The sequence below is a fragment of the Bombyx mandarina genome, chromosome 10 (assembly GCF_030267445.1).
Source record: "Bombyx mandarina strain Sakado chromosome 10, ASM3026744v2".
NCBI classification, from domain to species: domain Eukaryota; kingdom Metazoa; phylum Arthropoda; class Insecta; order Lepidoptera; family Bombycidae; genus Bombyx; species Bombyx mandarina.
The window spans coordinates 12503723-12525929 of NC_143217.1; the positions used below are offsets into that span (position 1 = coordinate 12503723).

Here is a 22207-nt window from a genome sequence, read left to right on the forward strand (position 1 = left end):
ATTATTGTTAAAATAAAGTTGTATTAATATTGTAAAAAATAGTTAATAAAGTTCGTAAGACGAACATTACACTCACGCATTATTTCTGAGTTAATAGTGGAAGAGTGACCTCTGCCCACTGCGACATACGGAGTATAGTTTTTATTTTTTCCTGCCCATTAGCTGGTAGCCGAAAGGGCTATGCCAGCTTCTCGAGGACGGGTAGGTGAGCTAATGGGTTCAACCTGAGAGAACTTGCTAGCACTAGGCATAACAAGAGCAGTGCTTCGCAGAATCTACCACCGGAGTGTAGTAAAAAGGGATTCCTCTCTCTCAAGTCTGCTGGAAGAGTTTCTTTAGGAAATATATAACTTTAGGACGTATTGGAAGCTCGCACAGATAGGTACCAGCATCAAGTCTAATTCTGCCGAGAAGCAGTCGTGCGGTCCGGTTTGAACGGTGGGTAAGAATGGCATGACTGTGTCTTCGTCTTTTTCAAGTGTGTTCATTCACCTAGTGATGTCTATGGGCTCCGATAGCCACTTAGCACCAGGTGAGCCTTTCATGCAAATAAGAAAAAAATATATCCACGCGGTGTATGTAGAACTTAAAAAAAAGTAATAAATATATGTGAACGTTATCATAAGAATGTAAAAAATTATTTACTTATTAAAAACTGGATACACTCGAAATTACGTAATATTATGCATCAATGTGAAAATGCTATTTAGTTCCTTATAGTGTGTGACGTTGCGTGTAACTCACTGAAGACACCAGTTGAATTCGAGACCGACACTCGGAAACATCGCTCTATATGTGATAATTAATTGAAATATATTATTTCATATATTTCAATTAAATAATAATATATTTCAATTAAATCGTTCAATATCTGTTCATTATTATTTTTGTAAAATATTACATACAGCACAGCGATGGCGAATTTAGAGAATGGAACGTTCAAGAAACTAGATGTGGTTGTTGTCGGTGGAGGTTTGGTGAGTTTTTTAAAAGCGTTTGCAAATTAAGGTAATTTAAAAACGTGTATACTATTAAGTTGTATTGGTCGTATTCACAGTGGAGTATGATCGGGCTTTACTAGTCATAAATAAAGGGGTATTTCGTTTTCCTTTTAAGCAAATTCACTAAAGGATGCAATCTTTTATTTGGTGACAGATAAGTACCAGTAAGTAAGTGCCTTATTCGATTATTCTTGTTTAGGATACCGGTATTTTTTAGAACGATTAGACGAGGTCTCTGTTCGTCTAGTTTTATTTGAAACTCATAGATCCTCGAGACATGGGGTTAATTTGGAACCCTTATTTTACTTTAGACCTGTTAATGAACCAAATCGTGCTAAGTGGTTACCGGAGACATATAAAAACTTAATTTCGTGACATATATTACAACGTGATTGCCCCTACTCATTTTGAAACAACAGCTCGAATCATAATAAGATAATAATAATAATAATAATTTATTTATTTCTCTCTTAAAGGTACAAGGTACATACAAATTCAAATGGAAATAAATTAACCTTATAATTTATTTTGTAAGCCTTTGAAAGAGCTGAAGTCTGTACTAGGTTCAAAGACCTGTATTACTGATCTCCAGGCTCCCTCCTTCTTAAGATAGATTAGGTTAGGTTAAGTCGTGAACAGATGATGCGGACTAGTGTTGAGAGATCATTAGGTGTTATATTTTAAGAAGGTCATTTTACGTGTGTGTGCGTGTGTGAATGTGTGTGTATTTGGGTGTGTATAGGATAATATAGGATAAGGACTCTTTCGCCTTTCAAAGCGCGCAAGTGGTATCTACGCTTCTATTTCCGCGGACGGCGGTGGTCACTTTCCACCACGGTCACGGCCGCGAGCTTTTCTGGTACTTTGGCAACAAAAAAGCACTATCAATTTCTGGAATAAACACAGTGCTTTATAAACATATCCTAACATTACTAAAGCAGGAAATCATATGAAAAATAAATATTAGTTAAAAAAAACCAACAAAGTACGCTTATATAGAAAAGCAATCTAAAAAATAGAAAATAAAACTAAATCCATCACTTTTCATTATTATTCTCATAATCCTCTCGCAGGTCTGCTGGAAGAGATTTCTTAAAGAAATAAGCAGTGCCTTTGTACATAATTTTCCTATTACTCTGTACTATGTCTTCTTTTTTGTGTGTACATAAATAAATAAATAAATAAATTTTAATGAATTGATGATTTAAAAATAGTGTAAGAAAAAATGATTTTATTGTAAAAAAGCGTGATTAGTTGTTAGTTTTTTTAAACTATTATTTATTTTTCATTTTTTAGTTGTATTTAAATTTTTTCAATATATTTTTTTAAATGTTAAATTTTCATCGGTCCTTAATAAGTATACCAAATTTCGAGTTAACCCGACGTTTTGAAGGGGGTCAAAATCATGTTCAAAGATTCCCTTACAAACATACATACATACGTCTGAAGGTAATAAAAGCGTATTAAAAAGAAGTCTTTTGCAAGCAATGGCGTTGGTCCGTACGTCTAGAACCCGACGTGTTAATGTTTTTAGACAATTGAGATCTATGAAGGAACCGCAGCTCCGCACTTGGTTACGAGATATCGTAATAGAACTGAATGGAAAATACTTTATTATTATATAAGTATTGATTTCCGGTAAGGGAAGTAGCTGACCTTGTCAAGGAACCGCTGTTGTACTCACATGTATATGTTATGCATAATACATAATATAACGTTACATAAAACAAAGTTTATAAATAATTACGTATACTAATAATAAAGCGTGGAATGTCTTTTTATTTATTTGCAATCTATTTATACATTTTCATATGCATATTTCCTATAAAAAAAATTTTGAGAAACATCTTCTCAGTCGTGGTCATCACTTCGGTTGGTGGTGCGCTTCACCAGACGTCGCCATTCCTCGCGTACCGCGGCCCTTATTGTGCACTCGTTAACGGGACCGTTTAGAGCTGCCTTTATCGTCATGATAATTGCCTTATCGTTGCCGCCGCTGACTACTCCCCGAATCCTGATCATGCAGGAGCCAGTCACCGTCGACGCCCTAGACACGTCCTTACGGATCCATCAGATCCAATAACCTTTGCATTAGATGCCTTCAGCTCTAATACTAGGGGCAGGCTTAGGGACCCCGGTAACCGTACTCGTCGAACTCGACAAAGAGGTCGACGTGCAACCTAACCCATGCATCAGCCCGCTGAGTTTCTCGCCGGATCTTCTCAGCGGGTCGCGATTCCGATCCGGTGGTAGATTCATTCGCGAAACAATTGCTCTTGAGTTGTTAGGTCTCCTTCGGAGGCGCTCGGGCAGTTGTTAGCAAATCCCACCCCTCTTGGCTGAGCCTTTGCTCGCCCACCTGTCCTGGTGAAACTGGAAAGGTCTTCGGGCCACCAGTAAACTTTCAATCATAAAAAAAAAAAAAGCTGCTTTTATTTGTTCGGTCCATCGTAACGGTGATCTGCCACGCGGTCTTGTACCCTCTATCATGCTCTGCACTGAGTCGTCCCCCCGCCGCGACACATATTTGAGAAACATAATATTTAGTTCTATAACATATGTAGTGTGAATTTGCGACTTTACCACTACCTAATTCATCGGTACAATACAATATGTATTTGATCGTAATATGTAATATCGTAATATCGATAATATGTATCGATATAATATGTATATGGTACAACCTATTCCAGGTGGGATCACTCGAAGCATTATTTTTGGCGAAGAGAGGACATCGCGTTCGCCTGTACGAATACCGAGAAGGTTGGTCAGATGTCTTTACATTCACCTAATTAGTTCGTTCCTGTATTTTTTATTGAAGATAATTTATTTTGAAAATTACTACGTCATTTATCGTTCATATGTGTACTTAATTAATATAAAAGAAAAAAAGTATTGCTTTCGTTTAAATTACATAAATAAAACACGCGCATTCTATTTGAAAGTCTAAATTCACATTTATACGAGACTCTATAAAATATTTGTAATGATTTATCAATTCTCCAAAAAAATTGAAAAAATGAATACCTAATATATGCAATTGAAGCTATGCCAATTTAACGAACATAGAGCCGAGTGTTTCTTAGCAGTTATGGAGCACTTTTACAGCAATAATGGTTGAATGAGCTAAAGTAGAAATATAGACGTCACTACGAAAACGCCGCCATCTATCTTGAGATATGAATGCTAAGTCTTAATTGTCTAACAGCTAACCTGCGCACCAAACCCTAGTCCGTAAAGCATTATCGCTCTGCGGTACTGTTGTACCTTTTCATGTGGGTTCTTAAGACCTCTTCTAATTAATGAATAATACTGCCCTTATTCCAGACATAAGAAATACTCCACAGGCCCGAGGTAGATCCATAAACCTGGCTTTGTCTATACGAGGCAGAACGGCGTTGAGAGAAGTCGGCTTAGAAGACCACATGATCAATAATCATGGGATCCCTATGAAAGGACGCAACATCCACCGAATCGATGGTTCCACTTATATTATTCCTTATGATTCTAGAACTAAACAAGTAAGTACTCTTTTAGCAATGGAATATAACAATAATATAGCATTTGTGTTGTGTAATCTGTTTTGAAAAGTAGTACACATTACAAAATGGTCATCAAAGCGAATTACAATTCGAATTTTTATTTGCGGGAGCTTTAGCGCCATTTCACATCTTTAGCGATGTAATTACCAAAACAAAAACAAAAAAAAATACCTCTAGAATGTAACTCTCTGTACAAGTTTATTCTATATTCTAAATCTCTAGATCAATCGGTTAGGATTTTCCAATTCTTTAAGGCATCTCTTGCCTAATCCAGTGCATTCGACACGTACTGAGAAAGTGAGATAGCCTGTGTTTCAATAAAATTTTCTTTTGCTTAACACTTTTCATCTTAACAATTTATACTAAGGTCTTGTTTTTCTATTTGCATCTAAAAACGCAACCTCTATTTATACATATAAACAATCTTGTTGAAACTTATACAATCTATCACTGTTGATCAGAATTAATATTCGTTGAGAAATAAATTAGTGATGTATTTATTCATTCTTATTTCTTGTTTCCAGTGTATTTATTCCGTTGGACGAAATTATTTAAACGGACTATTATTACAAGGTGACTGTTAATTTATACATATGTAACTATTTATTTTCTAGTACTTATTACATAAGTATTTATACTACGATCTTGGTGTGTACAGGACGTAATTTTATCGATACTTAGACCTAATCCGTGAAAATGTAATAACCTAAATACAAACAAAAAAATAATTTAATTCACATACCAATGTCTATATAGATGCAATCCAGGTAAATTTTTTGAAGGGACAGCTTAAAGCGAAGAGAGTTTTCGGACAGACTTCCGTGTTGCGCATAACCTTTGAGCTTGCTTATTTTTAATATTAATGTTCTGCTTGAGGACCATTTTTCTTTGATTAGTCAGGTTTAGATGTGTCAGGGAATTAATAGACGTAATAGTATATTACACTCCTTGGGAAGGAAAATAAGAAAAGCCTTCGCCTCGGCCAACGATTACATGTGATCTGAGGTTTACTTTTTTACTCTCCAAGGGCTGTATACCATTTTTTTGCCCGACAAAGGCGGAAAGCGGCAACTTTGCTTAGCGCAGCGGGACGAAAGTTGCCACTTTCCGCCTGGAGGGGAAAAACATAGTTTAATGAATATCACAGCGTTCCACCCACTTTAAGACCCGAAGTCTCAGTCTAAATTGTATTTATTGTATGCATATTCGTTGTCGAAATCAGAACGCATGACTGCCTGAGGTTAGAATTATGCGTTCTATGAAAATACACTCTATTTATACTCAAAATAGGCAACCTCTCTTTCGATGACCGGTGATGCGATGATAAAAATATATTCATTTTATTTATAATAGAAGTGCTGTGTACTTAGGAGCTCAGTAACGGTAGCTACTTCACTCAAAACCAAACATACAGACGAAACATGACGTAAAGTAGTACCTCAAAAAATTTTTATTGCTTAGATGGGTGGACGAGGTCAAAGCCCACCTGGTGTTAAGTGGTTACTGGAGCCCATAGACATCTACGATGTAAATGCGCCACCCACCCTGAGATATAAGTTCTAAGGTCTCGAGTATAGTTACATTATATAGAAGTATAGTCAATTGAAAAATTCAGCTTGCCTTGAACCTTTGACAATACGACTGATACTTGGGTCAGCAAAATAGTTTCAATTTTTAATAGTTCCATTACTTTTTACAGAATCTGAAAATTATGAAAACGTGGAGAGATTTTTTAATCACAAACTGATAGCATCAAATTTGAGAAAAGGTTTTTTAACTTTTCAAAAGTAAGTAAATTAATAATTTTACATAAAATAATAAAAATCTTTTGCAATAATTATGTACTATATCGACAGAAAACACGAGATAACCAATTTATTGATTTTTTTATTTTATTTTTTTGTTTTCTACTATTCTAACAGAATACCTTTAAATTTTAGGACTGACACCAAAGAAATAGTTGAAGTCAATGCAGACTTAATCATAGGGGCCGACGGTGCATTTTCAGCTGTGCGCAAAGAAATTATGAAACAACCACTTTTTGACTACAATCAGAAATATATTGAACATGGATATTTGGAATTATGCATACCCCCTGATAGCAATGGCGGAGTACGTTTTACATTCCTTTGACTCTGTCCTTTACACTTCTTCGACAGGGCATTCTTATTTCGACTATGAAACAGATGATGGACAGAAAAGATCCAAGTATCAGAATTAGAAAATGAATCCTTAAGTCCATTAACTGAATCCTCTTGATTTTTTTCTTATGGCGATGTTTCACAGAATGATCGTGTTGTCGAATAAGGTTTAATTGACTTAGCAATAAACCGTTTTCAACCATTCTTCTTACGTACTTCTGAATTAAATCTCTTAGTGGGAATCCTCGCGATGCAAAAAAAGATATGACGTTTTTATTCGAAAATTCAGACGAATCCAGTTTGACATGCCCGTCCTCACCAATATATCGGTGCTCGTGCAGTAAATAAGAATATTCTATTTCGATTGCATACATATCTCTTCGGTTTGAAACTAATTTTAGTGACGTATCTGTAAACCTACACTGCGGATTATCTTGTCCCATTGGCAGTTGTTCGTTGTAGGCGAACTCGAAGAACATTCGAGTCGAATTGCTGATGCAGGGCTTATACGGCAAGCTATCGAGATTTTCAAAGTTCAAGTGTCGAGGTACGTTGACTCTGCTTGTAGTCATTGTATATAAACCGGAAAAGTAGAAATTAGTCACAAAAAATGTAAACCAAATCCAAAATAACACGACTAATCTGACGTTTCTCTTCTTCGATAACTTCTTACTTATTTCACCAATAAAGAAGAATCTCCACATTATTTTATAAACATTAACAACTCGGTGGCTTTTTTTTACACTTTTTTCTTGAATTACTCCAAAAAGAATTGAAAATAAAAAGTAGGACACACTTATCAAAATCCAGATGGGTATATCGAATACTTTGTAGACATCTTTCCAAACAAGTTTCTTTAAAGTGGGTGTAAAAACTTTGAATGAAGCAAAGTTAAGTCCCCACATAAAGTCAAACATCTCAATTCTATTATTCGTCAAAATGAATCCGCCACCAACAATATCTGCTTCGTTAGTTTCTAGAAATTGTAGCAAACCTGTCGAGGTACCGTTTGTTAAAACAAATCCGTACTTATATCTTGATGTTTTGGGAGTGTATTCCATTTGAAAGCCTTCTTTAGTTTCTATGATTCCAAGTACGAATTGTTCTATACCCAAGACACTCTTACCGTGAACTTTAAAATTGCTGGTTCTTAAAATAAAATTAGGAACGTCTTCACTCGCAGCCATTCTGACAGTGCAGTTTGTATATGTTTTTGGTGTTTTGATGGTGAATATATTAGTTTCTTGTCTCAAGTGCTTGCAATCGGTAAATTTATTAATTGGTGTAGCGTCATCACCACAATTTCCTTGTTCGAATGGATCGTAGGAATAAATTGCAGAATAATTTCCATTTGGAAAGTTCAATAGTATGACGTTATATATTTTAAAATTTCTGAATGTACCGAATGCCTTATCAACATCTTCGTTCTCAAGGTGAAGTAGTATCACAATGATTTTTGCTCTTGGATTCCACATGACATCTCTTCTAAGATGAATAAGGCCATTCTGAAATTCTATAATATCTTCAGCCGTAATAACGTATGCATCTGTGGTTTTTAGCCATTTTTGTGTTTGAAATGACTTTACAATCAAGCTATGACAGTTTCGATCGGTGATAGCTTTTATTAATTGCTGAGCGTGAAAAATTGGATTTACAAGGGTCACGACACTCCTACAAGGAAAGTAATTTCCTATGATGCTACTAAAACATGCAATAGCCACATTGTCTCTGACGAACACTTTATGATCTACAATTTGTTCACCGGACGAAACTTTAAATCCCAAAAATATCAGAGTAAAGAGACCCGATAAGTACATCCTGCTTGAGAGTCTGATTCTGTTTGTTTCAATGGAAAACTAAATAGCAGGATAGTATTTAAGACAGTTTATATCGCATGATTAATCATAACTGAATAAACATTTTCCAGAAAATTACATTAATTTTCTTTGATCAATAGTGGTATACTAGTGTTCAATGAATATTAAATGTTTGCTTTACGGTTAATATTGGTCTATTGAATATCAATCTTTAGATTTTGGACATGAGTAAGTGATGACCAAAGATTAATCAAAGTACAACGTAAATTAATGTTTATGAACAAAAAAAATCGATATGTGTCAGAAATCCTTAACAAAAATCATAAATGATGGATATTTGAAATATCTGTTGTCTATATTAATATAAATAGATAAATACAAAACAGTTCAGTACCCTGTTCTCCTTTATTTTTCAAAGGATTATAATTTGTATAAAAGAGTCTTTTAGTGTAATTTATTTTTTCAATGGTATTTTTTCAATTTTTTCAACAAAATGGTAAAACATATATCAAATGAATCTAAATTTTGAGGTATCAGATATTTATATCAATCATTGCGCAAACACTGGTAATCTTAAATAGTGTATATTTTAGTTTCAGATGCCACCGAACTATCTGCATATCTGGCCTAGGGGTGAATTTATGATGATCGCTCTTCCAAACCAGGACTGCTCCTGGACTGTGACACTTTTCATGCCATTCACACACTTCAAAAGTTTAGATAGTGAAGATAAATTATTGAAGTTTTTCGAAAAATATTTCCCAGATTCAATTCCGCTGATAGGAAAACAAAAGTTAATAGCCGACTATTTTGCCGGATCAGCTTCGCCTTTGATTGCGATTAAGGTGAGAAGTCTTATAATTAACGCAATTTCAATTTAATGCTTAAATTTTTTTAAGCCATTTCATTGACCAGTACCATTAAAAAGTTTGGCAGATTTCCACCTAATGCGGTAATCCACGGTGTTTCCCGAGCGCTATGACATGTCCTTCTTCAAACGAGGCTTGTGGAGAGTATTAAGCGGTAGGCAGCGGCTTGGTTCTGCGCCTGGCATTGCTGAAGTCCATGGGCGACGGTAACCACTCACCAATAGGTGGGCCGTACGCTCGTCTGCCTACCAGGGCAATAAAAAAAAATAAAAAAATTGCTTCGGATTTGTGATGTGTTTCTTCGGTCGAGTTTCGATAATAGCTTTCAAAATATGTTTCGAAACAGCAAATAATTAAGAATTGTAAATTAATAGATTATATGGAAAAACATGGTAAAATGGCTTTATTAAATTACAATAATTATAAAAGGAACAATACATGCAGGATAATATTAAAGTAAATATTTATTTATTTATTTACCACAAGGACAACCAACAGCCAACTAACATAGTATACCTAATAATATAACAAATAATAGAAACAAAAAGCCAATTAAAGGTCCTCACCAATATAGACCTTTATAAAACACTTTTGATTATTTTCCAAAGTTTTTATAATCGAGAGAAATTCTGTGAAATCAGTTTATCCATATGATTTTGTTATATTGGAAAGTAATTCTTTATGATTGTGATTTTTGCGTTTTTAGTGTCGACCTTACAATGTAGAAGACAAAGCTCTGATAATTGGTGACGCAGCTCACGCTGTGGTTCCATTTTACGGCCAAGGTATGAACGCTGGCTTCGAAGATTGCACGATCCTCAATCAATTATTCCAGAAGCACCATGATGATCTGGCTAAAATATTGAAAGAATTCTCTGACACCAGATGGGAGGATACTTTTGCAATTAGTGATCTGGCTATGTACAATTATATTGAGGTACATATTTTGAATATTATTTTTTAACAATAGAGGGGTGATTAGGAGTCTCTCTGTTGGTTTGTTTGTTTACGTTATTGTTTATTACTGGTGGTAGGACCTCTTGTAAGTCCGCGCGGGTAGGTACCATCGCCCTGCCTATTTCTGCCGTGAAGCAGTAATGCGTTTCGGTTTGAAATGTAGGGCACCGTTGCTATGCTGAGATCTTAGAACTTATATCTCAAGGTGGGTGGCGCATTTACGTTGTAAATGTCTATGGGCTCCAGTAACCACTTAACACCAGGTGGGCTGCAAGCTCATCCACCTATCTAAGCAATAAATAAAAAAAAGTAAACGAAGAAAAAAAAATAGGCAAAAAGTTTTTGAATTGTTTATACTTTTATGGAACACTGCACTGCCATTGTTCAACTTGTACTTGCTCGGATATTTCGTTCTGGTTTTTCATTTAATTTTAAATTTAGCAATTAAAGTAGTTTCATTTTAGATATTTTTTAATTGTATTGGCTGAATAAATGTAATAATAAAACGCTAGTTTAATATTACGTTCGAAAACAAGTTACCGTGACATCAATATCCGACGTTCAATATTCAGGCCGTAAATAAAAGTCTATGCAGTTTTAATGACTTTATTAGTAACTGCTGATTATTAGCCTATATAATAGCCCCTTAGGCTACCAGCGAATAGGAAAGAATATTGCTGGCAGCAGTCGTTACCGCACTTTTAGTGCCGGTCAGTTGGATGATTATTGACTATGTATTATTCCAGATGCGAGATCTTGTAACACGACCATCCTATCTCCTGCGAAAAGCTATTGATGACGTAATTTTTTGGTTGATGCCCAAAGTTTGGATTCCTCTCTACAACTCTGTGACATTCTCCACGATCCCATACACTCAATGTATCAAAAATCGTCAGTGGCAGGATAAGGTAAAAGTCGATTATCATTTATTGTATACGTTTAATTAAGGTTAAGGTTGTGAGAAATCCCAAATACCGCAAGAAAACGACCCGGTTTTTTAAATGGTCGCTGGAGGCCATAGATATCAATATTGTAAATGCTGCCACCCACCTCGACACATGAGTTAGTCTTAATTCTACAGTACAATGGTTTTTTTTGAGAAAGGTGCTGAGCCTTGTGAGATATGAGGTTTCCGCACCTAGGGGGCGCTCGGGGTATCTGGGTCTTGACGCTCTGCACATTTTGGGAATGGACCGCGGCCCCAAGGATATTTTTAGGGTCCTAGGGTCCTACCCAGCAACCCCTTACACTTTCTCACCCGATGTCCGATCTCCGCCCTGGGTCAGAACACAGGCAGAGTAGAGGTTTTCCGCGGCTAATACCAAAACCAGACTCACGGCGCCATTCCCAGGAAACCCGACCAACAAGCCGTCGAGGCGTTCTTCGGTGACCAACGATGTCGGTCTCCGTGGGTGGTACGTCCGTGTTGGTGGTACGTCCGGCCGACCGGGCGGTGTCGCCGGTGTTCCAGGATACCCCGTTACCTATAACCAGAAACAGCGGCTGCCCCATCTTTCAAATCGGAACACATCACTGCTTTGCGATAGAAATAGGTTAGGAATGGATGCTCGTCCAGGCGGCCTCACTAGACGCCTTACCGTGAGCAATTGGTCATTTTACAAAAGTGCTGCTTGTTATATTGGCGGTACAAGAGTCTTTTGTGGCCTCACGGGTAGGCTAGACACCTCAACTTTTCTTATCTTTGCCGCGAAGCAGTAATGCATTCCAGTGTGAAAGTTTGGACAGCTGTTATATGATACATTAAAGACATAGAGCTCATGATTGAACGTAGATGGTGATATTGCGTAGTGATTTTTAATGGCTGCGCAGAGTACCTATTAGTATATTATAGTATACATATATTATAGTAACTAATTGAATTATGAGGGTTTTATATGTTTTTTTTTGTTAACAGGTTTTAAATCGGTCACTTTTGTTCTTTGGTACCGTCACGAGTGCTGCAGGAGGGTTCTACGTTTATAAAAAAATTGTAGGCTTAAGCTAGTTGAAAAAAGTGAAGGATTAGTTTTGTATACATTCATTGTATTTGCATGTATTTTAAAAATAATAATTATTAGTGTGTGTTTTATGTTACTTCACTCACTTCGATTTTTAAGATCTTTTGTGTCGTTATTTAAGCGATATAACTAATTAAATAAATTTTAATGCAAAATGGTATATTTGTAAAGTTTTAGACGTCATGATAGTATTCATAATTTTTCGGTTAAATATACTTTCCTACTTTGTATTACCTCCTCCTTGCTCGAATTGAGAACTTCAGTTTGCTGTTGGGTCTAAAAGTCAATCACAGCAAAACCAAAGTGATGATTGTGGATCGAACCAACAGCCTTGAACTAACGGGAACGCTGAACCTTGACATCGTGAGCGACTTCGTCTACCTAGGGTCTAACATTAATAATACAGGATCATGCGAAAAAGAGATAAGGAGACGTATAGGGATGGCCAAAAATGCAATGTCCCAGCTGCATAAGATATGGAGAGACCGTAACATCACGCGAAAAACTAAAACCAAATTGGTGAGTTCGCTAGTTTTCTCCATATTTAGTTATGGCGCGGAGACCTGGACAGTGAAGAAGGTCGACAGAGACCGAATAGACGCTTTTGAAATGTGGTGCTGGAGAAAAATGCTACAGATTCCATGGACCGCCTTTCGCACCAACGTGTCTATTCTGAGAGAGCTTTATGTCAAAACCAGACTTTCCACTATATGCCTTCGTAGGGTGCTGGAATTCTTCGGACATATTGCTCGTAAAGAGGGTCACAATCTTGAACAGCTGATGGTGACAGGAAAGGTAGATGGCAAACGTCCCAGAGGACGCAGTCCTACGAGATGGTCGGACCTAATACGATCTTCTCTGGACATCAACTTCCACAATGCCCTTCACAAAGCTAAGGATCGTAGAAGATGGAGGGAAATCGTACGGGAGAAACTGATGCAGCGGGGGAGTCACGACCCTCAGTAATGAGTAAAACGACGCGAGGAGGAGGACTTTGTGTTAAGTGGTTACCAAACCTTGTAGAATTAACGCGAGATCACAATCTTAGTTCTAAGCCCTTCACTACTAAACCCTTCAAAGGCAGGCTGGTGGCATTAATACTATCAATTCAGAATGCATCGTTACTTCTAAAATGAAACTACATTGAATTAAAACAGTGTTAAAGTTAATAGACGTCCATTAGCAGTCAACCGTCTCTGTCTTTCGGAACTCGTTAAATTATGCACCGAAATTAGCGGTTCTAGAGATTTATGTCTTTGCGCGACGTTCAGAAAATTTATGAATTAACATAATGAATACAACAAAAGTACTTTTTTTTTTGACCTGTTCGTTTGTGGTTTTTATAATATACAATTATATCGTATTCTTCACAATATCAAAAATTAAAATAACTATTTCATTTGAAAGTTTTTTATTTATTTAACAAAATATGTATATCCTCCCAGGAAGTTTAATTACAAATAAATAATAAATAAATAATAATAATTTAATAACTGGGAACGATTCACGAACGCTCATCCGGCCCCAGATGAGGATTTCCTGTGTTATGGGTAAAAGAAACCGATACACATACTTAAATACTATTAAATATATAGTTATTAAACACCCAAAAAAAGGCCAAAATAACCATGTTCATGTCACGAATGTTTGCCACCTACGGGAATCGAACCCGCGACCCTCGCCGCAACAGTCGGGGCTGCTAACTATTGTGCCACCGAGTCAGTCAACCGTTAATGAGTCAGTCAGTTAACTGTTAACGGGTTTTTAATTATTTTTTTATTTAAGGAATTTTATGACCTGCTAACTAAGACCTTTAAGTCATGTCTTACTTTAATTTATATTCTTAATTTATGAATATGGAGGAATATGAAATGAAATGAAATGAAGATGATTAATTTGAGAAATTAATTAACTGGGATGAAATTAAATGAAATGATATGGGATGAAATATAATCTTAGTAAAATGGTGGTCATTTACTGAGATTTTTCAGTGGACTTTTTGGAGGATACCGAGAAGTTACGTCCAGCGGCTTTGTTTCATTTTCCCACATTTGTGCACTTTCACAGATATTAAATAGTTAATAAGCATTTAAGCCTGAAGAAACACTAAATAGACAAAATAAAACAAATCGCATAACTACACTCCTCGCCTTCCCGCCAAAAAGTCAGTTAACGGGTCAGTCAAGAAATAACACAGATAATAATATTATTCATATGAAGTTTGAAGACTAATAAAAAGCACATTGCGAATCGAACTAACAATAAATTTCACCTTTTTTTATTCTGTCAACGTTGGTTAGGATATTAGAGCGAATCTATTATATTATCGTACTGTCATGTGGATTCTTGACGCGTGTGCAGATTTTCAAGTTAAGCGGCGTTTCGAAGTCTGTAAAAATGACATTCAAATTTTCCGTTACATACAAAAAAATACATACATACTAACCAAGTTAATAAAATCGTGTTACAGTGAAATAAATTTAGTTTTTTTTTGTGAATTTTCATTAGAAGGAATAGTGATGACATGGCATACAAGAGTATAAGTTAAACAGTGAGATAATATTTAAAAACTAACGTCATAAAATATATCTCGTTCTTATTTTATTATGACGGGTGGACGAAGACACGGTTCACGAGGTGTTAAACAAATTCACCTAATCATATGTATACCATAGTTGTGATAAAGCGTACTGTGAGTGCGCAAAGATTGGTACTACATATCTACAATATGTATAACAAGTTTACTGGTGGTAGGACCTCTTGTGAGTCCACACGGGTAGGTACCACTACCCCGCCTATTTCTGCCGTGAAGCAGTTATGCGTTTCGGTCTGGCGGGTGGGGTAGCCGTTGTAACTATACTGAGACCTTAGAACTTATATCTCAAGGTGGGTGGCGCATTTGCGTTGTAGATATCTATGGGCTCCAGTAACCACTTAACACCAGGTGGGCTGTGAGCTCGTCCACCCGTTTAAGCAATAAAAAAATCCCTTATTAGTAGTAGCATTTAGATAAGCCGCTTCTCCAGATACTAGAATTATTCCTTATTCCGTATTTCACAATAACTTGAGTCGTCTAAGTTTGAATGGTAGATCCCAATTTTGAATTCAAAATGACTTATGTCCTTCACGCGCGCTATCCATAGTGCATTTATAGAAATTTTAGAATGACAAAAAACTTTTCCGATTTACCAAGAATGGCTTTACCAAGTTCGAGTTAACGGCATAAACCGTGTGCATAGGTTTAGAAAAAAGAATACAACATAAATTTTCCTTTCAAAAATCTATACCGAAATTATCAATCAATCATGTAAAAATGGCTAACGGATTTGGATGATTTGTCAAAAAATTATTTACAACCTGGATTAACCATATTATATTATTTCTCTCTCTCTCTCTCTCACATTATCCCAACTTTTTAACCCGATAAAATGCAACGTGTTTGTGTTATGATTTACATCTGAATTACAAATAACGCGGGAGACGCCGTGGGGCACTTCTAGTAAGTAAATACAGGATGTCCCTTAAATTATTTGAACTGAAAAAAATAATAATTAAACTACGCAGGTACAGTATGATTTTTGTTATTGTGTGGTATGTACATAGGATTCGTTGAACGCTAAATATTTAGCTTCTACTACACTTTAAACCAGTGCTTCTTAACCTTTTTTCCTTCTCTTAATAAAACTTTTGATTTATGAACAGCTCTCCCCTGATAACTCCATACTGACTAATAAAAGCACGTCTCATTTCTCTTAGCAACCATAAACTTACACGGGTGGTATACAACCGAATGTACTGTATTTTACCAAACCAATGCTCAGGGTCTAGCACATTAGTAATTTTATTAGTTATCAGGTTCATTGTAAACAACATATTAAAGACAATACATTACAATAATATTTATATATTAACTGTTTTTAATTCTCAGTATTTCCGCCACTATCACGATAATTTTCACGTATAACCAATGCGACCCAATGCGGCGTACCGCAGTTTGAGAATCGCTGCCATAGGTGGTCAGTTTGTGGATTCGAAACTTTGATATTAGCTAGCACGGAACAGGTGCTCTCAACCTTAGTTTGGACTCCTCCACAATTAACGCATGCATAATTTTGCTCTATTAGGACTTTGTTGAGAACACATTAACCGTCTAAAACTTTAGCATTCAGAGTACCGGTTGAATTTGAATTTGTTGGTTTCATTATATTATTATTAATTTCATGCATTTCTATGCGGCATACATACGATGTTCCTGCAGCATTAGTGATGTCCACGAGCAACTACTTTTTTATTTTTTATTGTATAGATGGGTGAACGAGCTCACAGCCTACCTGATGTTAAGTGGTTACTGGAGCCCATAGATATCTACAACGTAAATGCCGCCACCCAACTTGAGATATGAGTTCTAAGCTCTCAGTATAAATACAACGGCTGCCCCACCCTTCAAACCGAAACGCATTACTGCTTCACGCCAGAAATAGGCAGGGTGGGGGTACCTACCCGTGTGGACTCACAAGAGGTCCAGTAATTACGCAAATTATAATTTTCGTGGGTTTGATTTTTATTAGAAGACTAGCGACCCGCCCTCGCTTGGCTTCGGAAACATTAAAACACACATGGAACCAAAAAAATAAAATAATTTTTTTTTTAAAAAAGTAGCCTATGTTCATCAGAGACAATGTCGGCTTCTAATGGAAAAATAATTTTTCGAATCGGTCCAGTAGTTTCGGAGCCTATTCGAAACAAACAAACAAATCTTTCCTCTTTATAATATTATAGTATAGATGTTACTCCTTCATCGTGGAAGTCCATCGTGAACATTAATAATTTTGTTAAGTACGTATTTCATTACAAAAATTGGTACCCACCTGCGGGACTCGAACACGGGTGCATCGCTAGAAACGAATGCACGTCTTATCCTTTAGGTCATGACGACTTACCGTTATTTACCATCATACTTCTGCTTCCCAAAGTAATAATATACTGCATGTTACAGAAATATTATTAGGTAACGCCCAAGAAAGGTATAAGCTGAAAATGTCTCGCATGGAGTCCAATACTTAAAATCTATCAGAGTATTTTAATCTAAAGTATTTGGTGCCAGGGCTTCGTGTGTGCTATTTCATTTTTATTGCTATGCTTTGTTTAAAGAGTTCACGGCATACGCGATATTAAGTTTTTGCCAGAATATATAGACGATTACGTGAATGTCGCCACCCACCTTGATTTATACTTGAGGTTTCAGTACTCTCTCTCTTCAATCGGTCCCTCGTTGCTGGGGATCGCGACTCCGTCAGATTCTGTCAACCAGCTGTCTCCATCGATCCCGCTCTGTAGCTTTGTGGAGTGCGTCGCTGACAGGTATTTTCAGCTCCTCCGCTATTTGGTCCGACTATCGTTTGGGACCTCTATCCCTTTTTTCCTCAATTTTATCGGTCGCCACAAGGCGTTCCAAATTGCTGTTATCCCTGCGTGCAACATGACCAAAATACCGTAATATTCTTTGTAAGCAAGTTGTAGATAGACGTTGAGTCTTTTCTATTTTTAGCTGCTTGAGAATAGAGATGTTGGTGCGGCGGGCCGTCCATGATATTTGTAGCATAAGTCACCAGCACCACATCTCAAAAGCGTTTACACCCACAACAAATAAAAAAACCAAGCTTGGAACCTTTTGTGCTTAAGGCAAATTCATATTTGACGCAGACTTCTTACCTTTACATAGTGATTGATTTATTCCGTTAGTATGAAATCTTAGCACAGAAACGACAGCGATTCCAATAAAATCAAACTGCCGAAGTGGGGACGGGGCGTTCCCAGGTCTCGAACAGCATTCCGGGATTTGGCGACGAATCGAAATTGTTCCGGCAAAATTAATTGGACTCCGATTTGACACGAAAAAAGGAAAGTGCAAACTACGAGTAAGTATGTTGACTTTAATGAAAATTTATTGTCTTCGTAAAAAAAAAACACGTAACGGGATTAGAAGTTTTGCGGAATGACGTGTACGAGGGCTGCACTAAAACTATCGGGAATGGAATATTTCCACTGTTCCTGTCATATTAAAATCTTTTTAATTGAAAACTCCTTGGTTTTAAAAATCGAATACCATTTATTTATTTAAAAAAAGATTCTCGGTCTTGTCACGAGGTTTTGTCAAACTTGTTTAATCGTTGAGAAAATGGAATTGACTCGAGAAAATTCAAGAGCGATGATTTATTATGACTTTCGAAGTGGTTTGACACAAAAACAGTGTGTTGACCGGAAGATTTCTGCATTTGGTGATGAAGCCCCATCCAAAACCACAATTTATCGCTGGTTTGCTGAGTTTCAACGTGGACGTGTCAAGCTCAGTGATGATCCCCGTCAAGGTCGTCCAAAAACTGCAGTCACCCAAGAAAACGTTGATGCTGTGCGTAAGCTGATTGAGGAAGATCGACATGTGACAAACCGCGAAATTCAGGCAACTTTAGACATTGGCATGAGTCAAATACAAATAATCTTGCATGAACAATTAGGTGTAAATAAGTTGTTTTCCAGATGGATACCGCATTCGCTCTGTGAAGAGCAAAAAGCGGCTCGCGTTACTTGGTGCGTCAGAACTCTCGAAAGATTCCACGCAGGATCCTCAAATGCTGTATACAACATTGTATCAGGTGACGAATCCTGGATATACGCGTACGAACCCGAAACAAAAAACCAGTCACGAGTTTGGGTGTTCGAAAATGAGTTAAAGCCAACAAAAATTGTTCGTTCACGGAGTGTTGCAAAAACAATGGTGGCCACGTTTGTCTCCAAAACCGGCCATGTTACGACTATTCCTCTTGAGGGACAAAGAACGGTTAATGCAGAATGGTATGCTAGCATTTGTTTGCCACAGGTCGTTTCTGAACTCCGTAAAGAGAACTGCAACCGCCGCATCATCCTCCATCACGACAATGCGAGTTCTCACACCGCGCACAGAACAAAAGAGTTTTTAGAGCAAGAAAACATAGAATTATTAGACCATCCGCCGTACAGCCCCGACCTAAGCCCTAATGATTTCTATACTTTCCTTAAAATAAAGAATAAATTGCGTGGACAGAGATTTTCATCACCTGAAGAAGCTGTGGACGCCTACAAAACGGCCATTTTGGAGACCCCAACTTCCGAATGGAATGGTTGCTTCAATGATTGGTTCCATCGTATGGAAAAATGTGTCAAATTTCGCGAAGAATACTTCGAAAAGCAATAAATACATTTTTAAATAGTAATGTTGTGTCACTTCGTTAATTCCCGAAATTTTCAGTGCCGCCTAGTAGTGATTACACAATTAAAAAATCAAAATTTTTAGAAATAATACTGCGATTTCTTTCGTTTCACTTATTGTTATTGAAAGGTAGTGCTTAATTAATTGGCGTTGACGGAATATAAATAGTAGTTAGTTATTATAAAATTATTTTAAATTATTGTAAGAGAAAGTAAAGTTTGAATATTAATAATATAATAGCTATCGAGCTCTCTGGATATCAGAGTTAATAATAGCTAAAGAAACGTACTTATATCGCAACTCAACGAAACAGTTACTTATTTAGTTCGCTGTAATAAGTAAAATACGAATTGAGCAGTAACTTGCAAAACTAAATGTTGTTATATTTAAAATTTCGTAACGTCCGGGCACTTACAAATACACTTACAAAAATTACTAGTAGCATTTATTAGGAACGCTCACTCGACCCTCTTAAAGGAAACTTAGCAAAGAGCCCTGTTGTACTTCCCAACCCTTTACTTTACAAGCACTTATCGAAAGCCCTCAAAATGTTTATATATACTTTTCTATATTAGAAATAGGCAGGGTGATGGGTACATAGTCGTGCGGACTCATAAGACGTCTTAACGCTAGTATAAACTACCACCAGATATGTCTGATACTAACTAAATCTTAGTTACTTAGTTACTTATTAATACTAATTGAATTAGATTTATTTGTCTTACTTACTTCCATAATCATTAAAGCTAAGAAGTGAGAGAAAAACTGATTTAAGTTTTAATTCTATACAAGATGAGAGGTGAAATTATTCAGTGTGTCCATTACCTCTTTCGATTTTAATATGACAAGTTTTGACGTCGTTATCCCATTGGAGAAGGCTTTTATATCTCAATGTCTGTACTTTAATTGTGGAAATTGGATATAAATATAAAGATAATTATCAGTTAGGATTTATTAATGAATTTTGTAGGTGAAAAAATACTATAACATTTTTTTTAATTTCGAAATTATTAGTTTAATCTTTTCGATAATTTTAGTATTTCGGAGTTGTACGAAAACAGAGATTAAAAACGGTAATAGAATTTGAATTATGTCCACGAGTGGCGATAATCGAAATAATATATTTTATTTCGTATTTTACATATTGAGTGTACCTACTCGTATTGCTTGTATTGTTTTATACATTAAAATTATTTTCAAATTTGTATTGTTTATAAATTTGCTGTGTTTCTATAAAGCATTTACTTATTCTATATATTTTTTGTAGAAACTAATGCGTCCAAGTTCCGAGTAAGCTTAAGTGAATCAGGTCGCCTTTTGTCTACTGGTAAAAAATTCTACGAGCTAATGAGACCTGACGCTTTGTTCGTTTTGTGATCAGTCGTGGGAGGGTTGTTGGGTAGAGGTATTTTAATTGGCGGTCTGATCAAAGCCGCATTGGTCAGCGGATGTTCGACATAACTGCTCGGTCTAGATATATTATGTAGGTAAATTTATAACACATATGTGCATGGATTGCCACGGCAAGCTTGTCGTGAGTTATCTATCATGATGCATAGGGAAAAACGAGTTTTTTGGAAAGCCCCTGGAATGTCTTGTATTTCTATCTAATTTACTTAATTAGACAGCTGATTTGGTAGTATGCATTTTAATTATTATTTTTTAACGAGTTGTTTAAAGTATGAATTAAGCAGAGGGAATTTTTAAGTAATTCGTGGAGTCCTTGAGTAATTAGAGACCGCATTAAGTACACGGTTAATCTGAAGTCCATAGACATCAAAACGTGAAATCCGCCATCCTTTTTAATACATGATATCGAAGACACAGTTCTGTAATCCTTGAGCTGTTAGGTCTTCTCCGGATGGGCCCGAATCGTTATTAGCAAATTCCACCTTTCTTGGCTGAGTCCATACTGCCCTGGTGAAACTGGAAAAACCTCTGGGCCACCAGCATCCTCTCACTCAATCAAAAAATTTAATACGGAAGATTAGGTAAAGAACACACAAAAAAAACAGTTGTAACCTAAACGTTGCAAATGTCCGTTAAAGTCAGCATTATCTGTAATGGACCGGAACGGACCGGATGGCTCTCTTTTGCATTGTCTCAAATGACGGCCCTTCTTCTCTACAAAGTAATAGATAAAGTGTATCAAAAACTGATCGGGACCAGGATTATTAACATTCTTGAGCGACGGTAATAACTCACCATCAGTTGGGCCGTAAGTTAATTTACCCAGGGACGAAAAGAAAACCAGAAATTCATTTTCGTAAAATTTTCTAATTTGTAATTTGTCTCTTTTAAATGGACATGTCGCAACGTAATGATAAGAAGGGTTCAGTTACAATTAATTTATGTACCACAAAGATTTTTTGCTCTGAAAATAAAATCAGGCGGAGAACTATAGGAAGTTATGAAGCGTTCCAAAGAACCGCGAAATTGTAATACCGTTTAATTATTTCTTTTAATAAATATTAGATTAGTAAAACTAACAAAATACGCTTTTATAGAAAATCCAGCTAAAAATATAAAATAAATTTTAACAGATTTAAATTAAAAATAGTGTAAGAAAAAAATATTTTATTGTAAAAAAAATACTAACATACTTAACATACATAC

At 36.2% G+C, this 22207-nt stretch overlaps 2 protein-coding genes across 2 annotated transcripts; one reads left to right on the forward strand and one right to left on the reverse strand.

The window, feature by feature from the left end:
- Window positions 1–754: 754 nt before the first annotated feature.
- Window positions 755–12503, forward strand: cn (Kynurenine 3-monooxygenase cn). Its single transcript, XM_028174633.2, has 10 exons — window positions 755–977; window positions 3695–3764; window positions 4329–4522; window positions 5068–5116; window positions 6243–6330; window positions 6484–6655; window positions 9095–9346; window positions 10077–10307; window positions 11074–11235; window positions 12243–12503. The coding sequence occupies exons 1-10, from the start codon at window positions 915–917 to the stop codon at window positions 12330–12332; spliced, it is 1371 nt and encodes a 456-aa protein (XP_028030434.2). The 5' UTR covers window positions 755–914; the 3' UTR covers window positions 12333–12503.
- On the reverse strand, window positions 6662–8159 carry LOC149502241 (uncharacterized). The gene has a single exon (XM_089730477.1). It carries the CDS (start codon window positions 8157–8159, stop codon window positions 6663–6665), a length of 1497 nt encoding a protein of 498 aa, XP_089586603.1. The 3' UTR covers window position 6662.
- Window positions 12504–22207: the final 9704 nt, after the last annotated feature.

Coding starts and splice junctions, on each gene's coding strand:
- LOC149502241 (XM_089730477.1), bottom strand. CDS start 8,159: ATGTGGAATCCAAGAGCAAAAATCATTGTGATACTACTTCACCTTGAG.
- cn (XM_028174633.2), top strand. CDS start 915: ATGGCGAATTTAGAGAATGGAACGTTCAAGAAACTAGATGTGGTTGTT. Junction 3,765..4,328: donor CCTGTACGAATACCGAGAAG/GTTGGTCAGATG, acceptor CCCTTATTCCAG/ACATAAGAAATACTCCACAG. Junction 5,117..6,242: donor AAACGGACTATTATTACAAG/GTGACTGTTAAT, acceptor TACTTTTTACAG/AATCTGAAAATTATGAAAAC.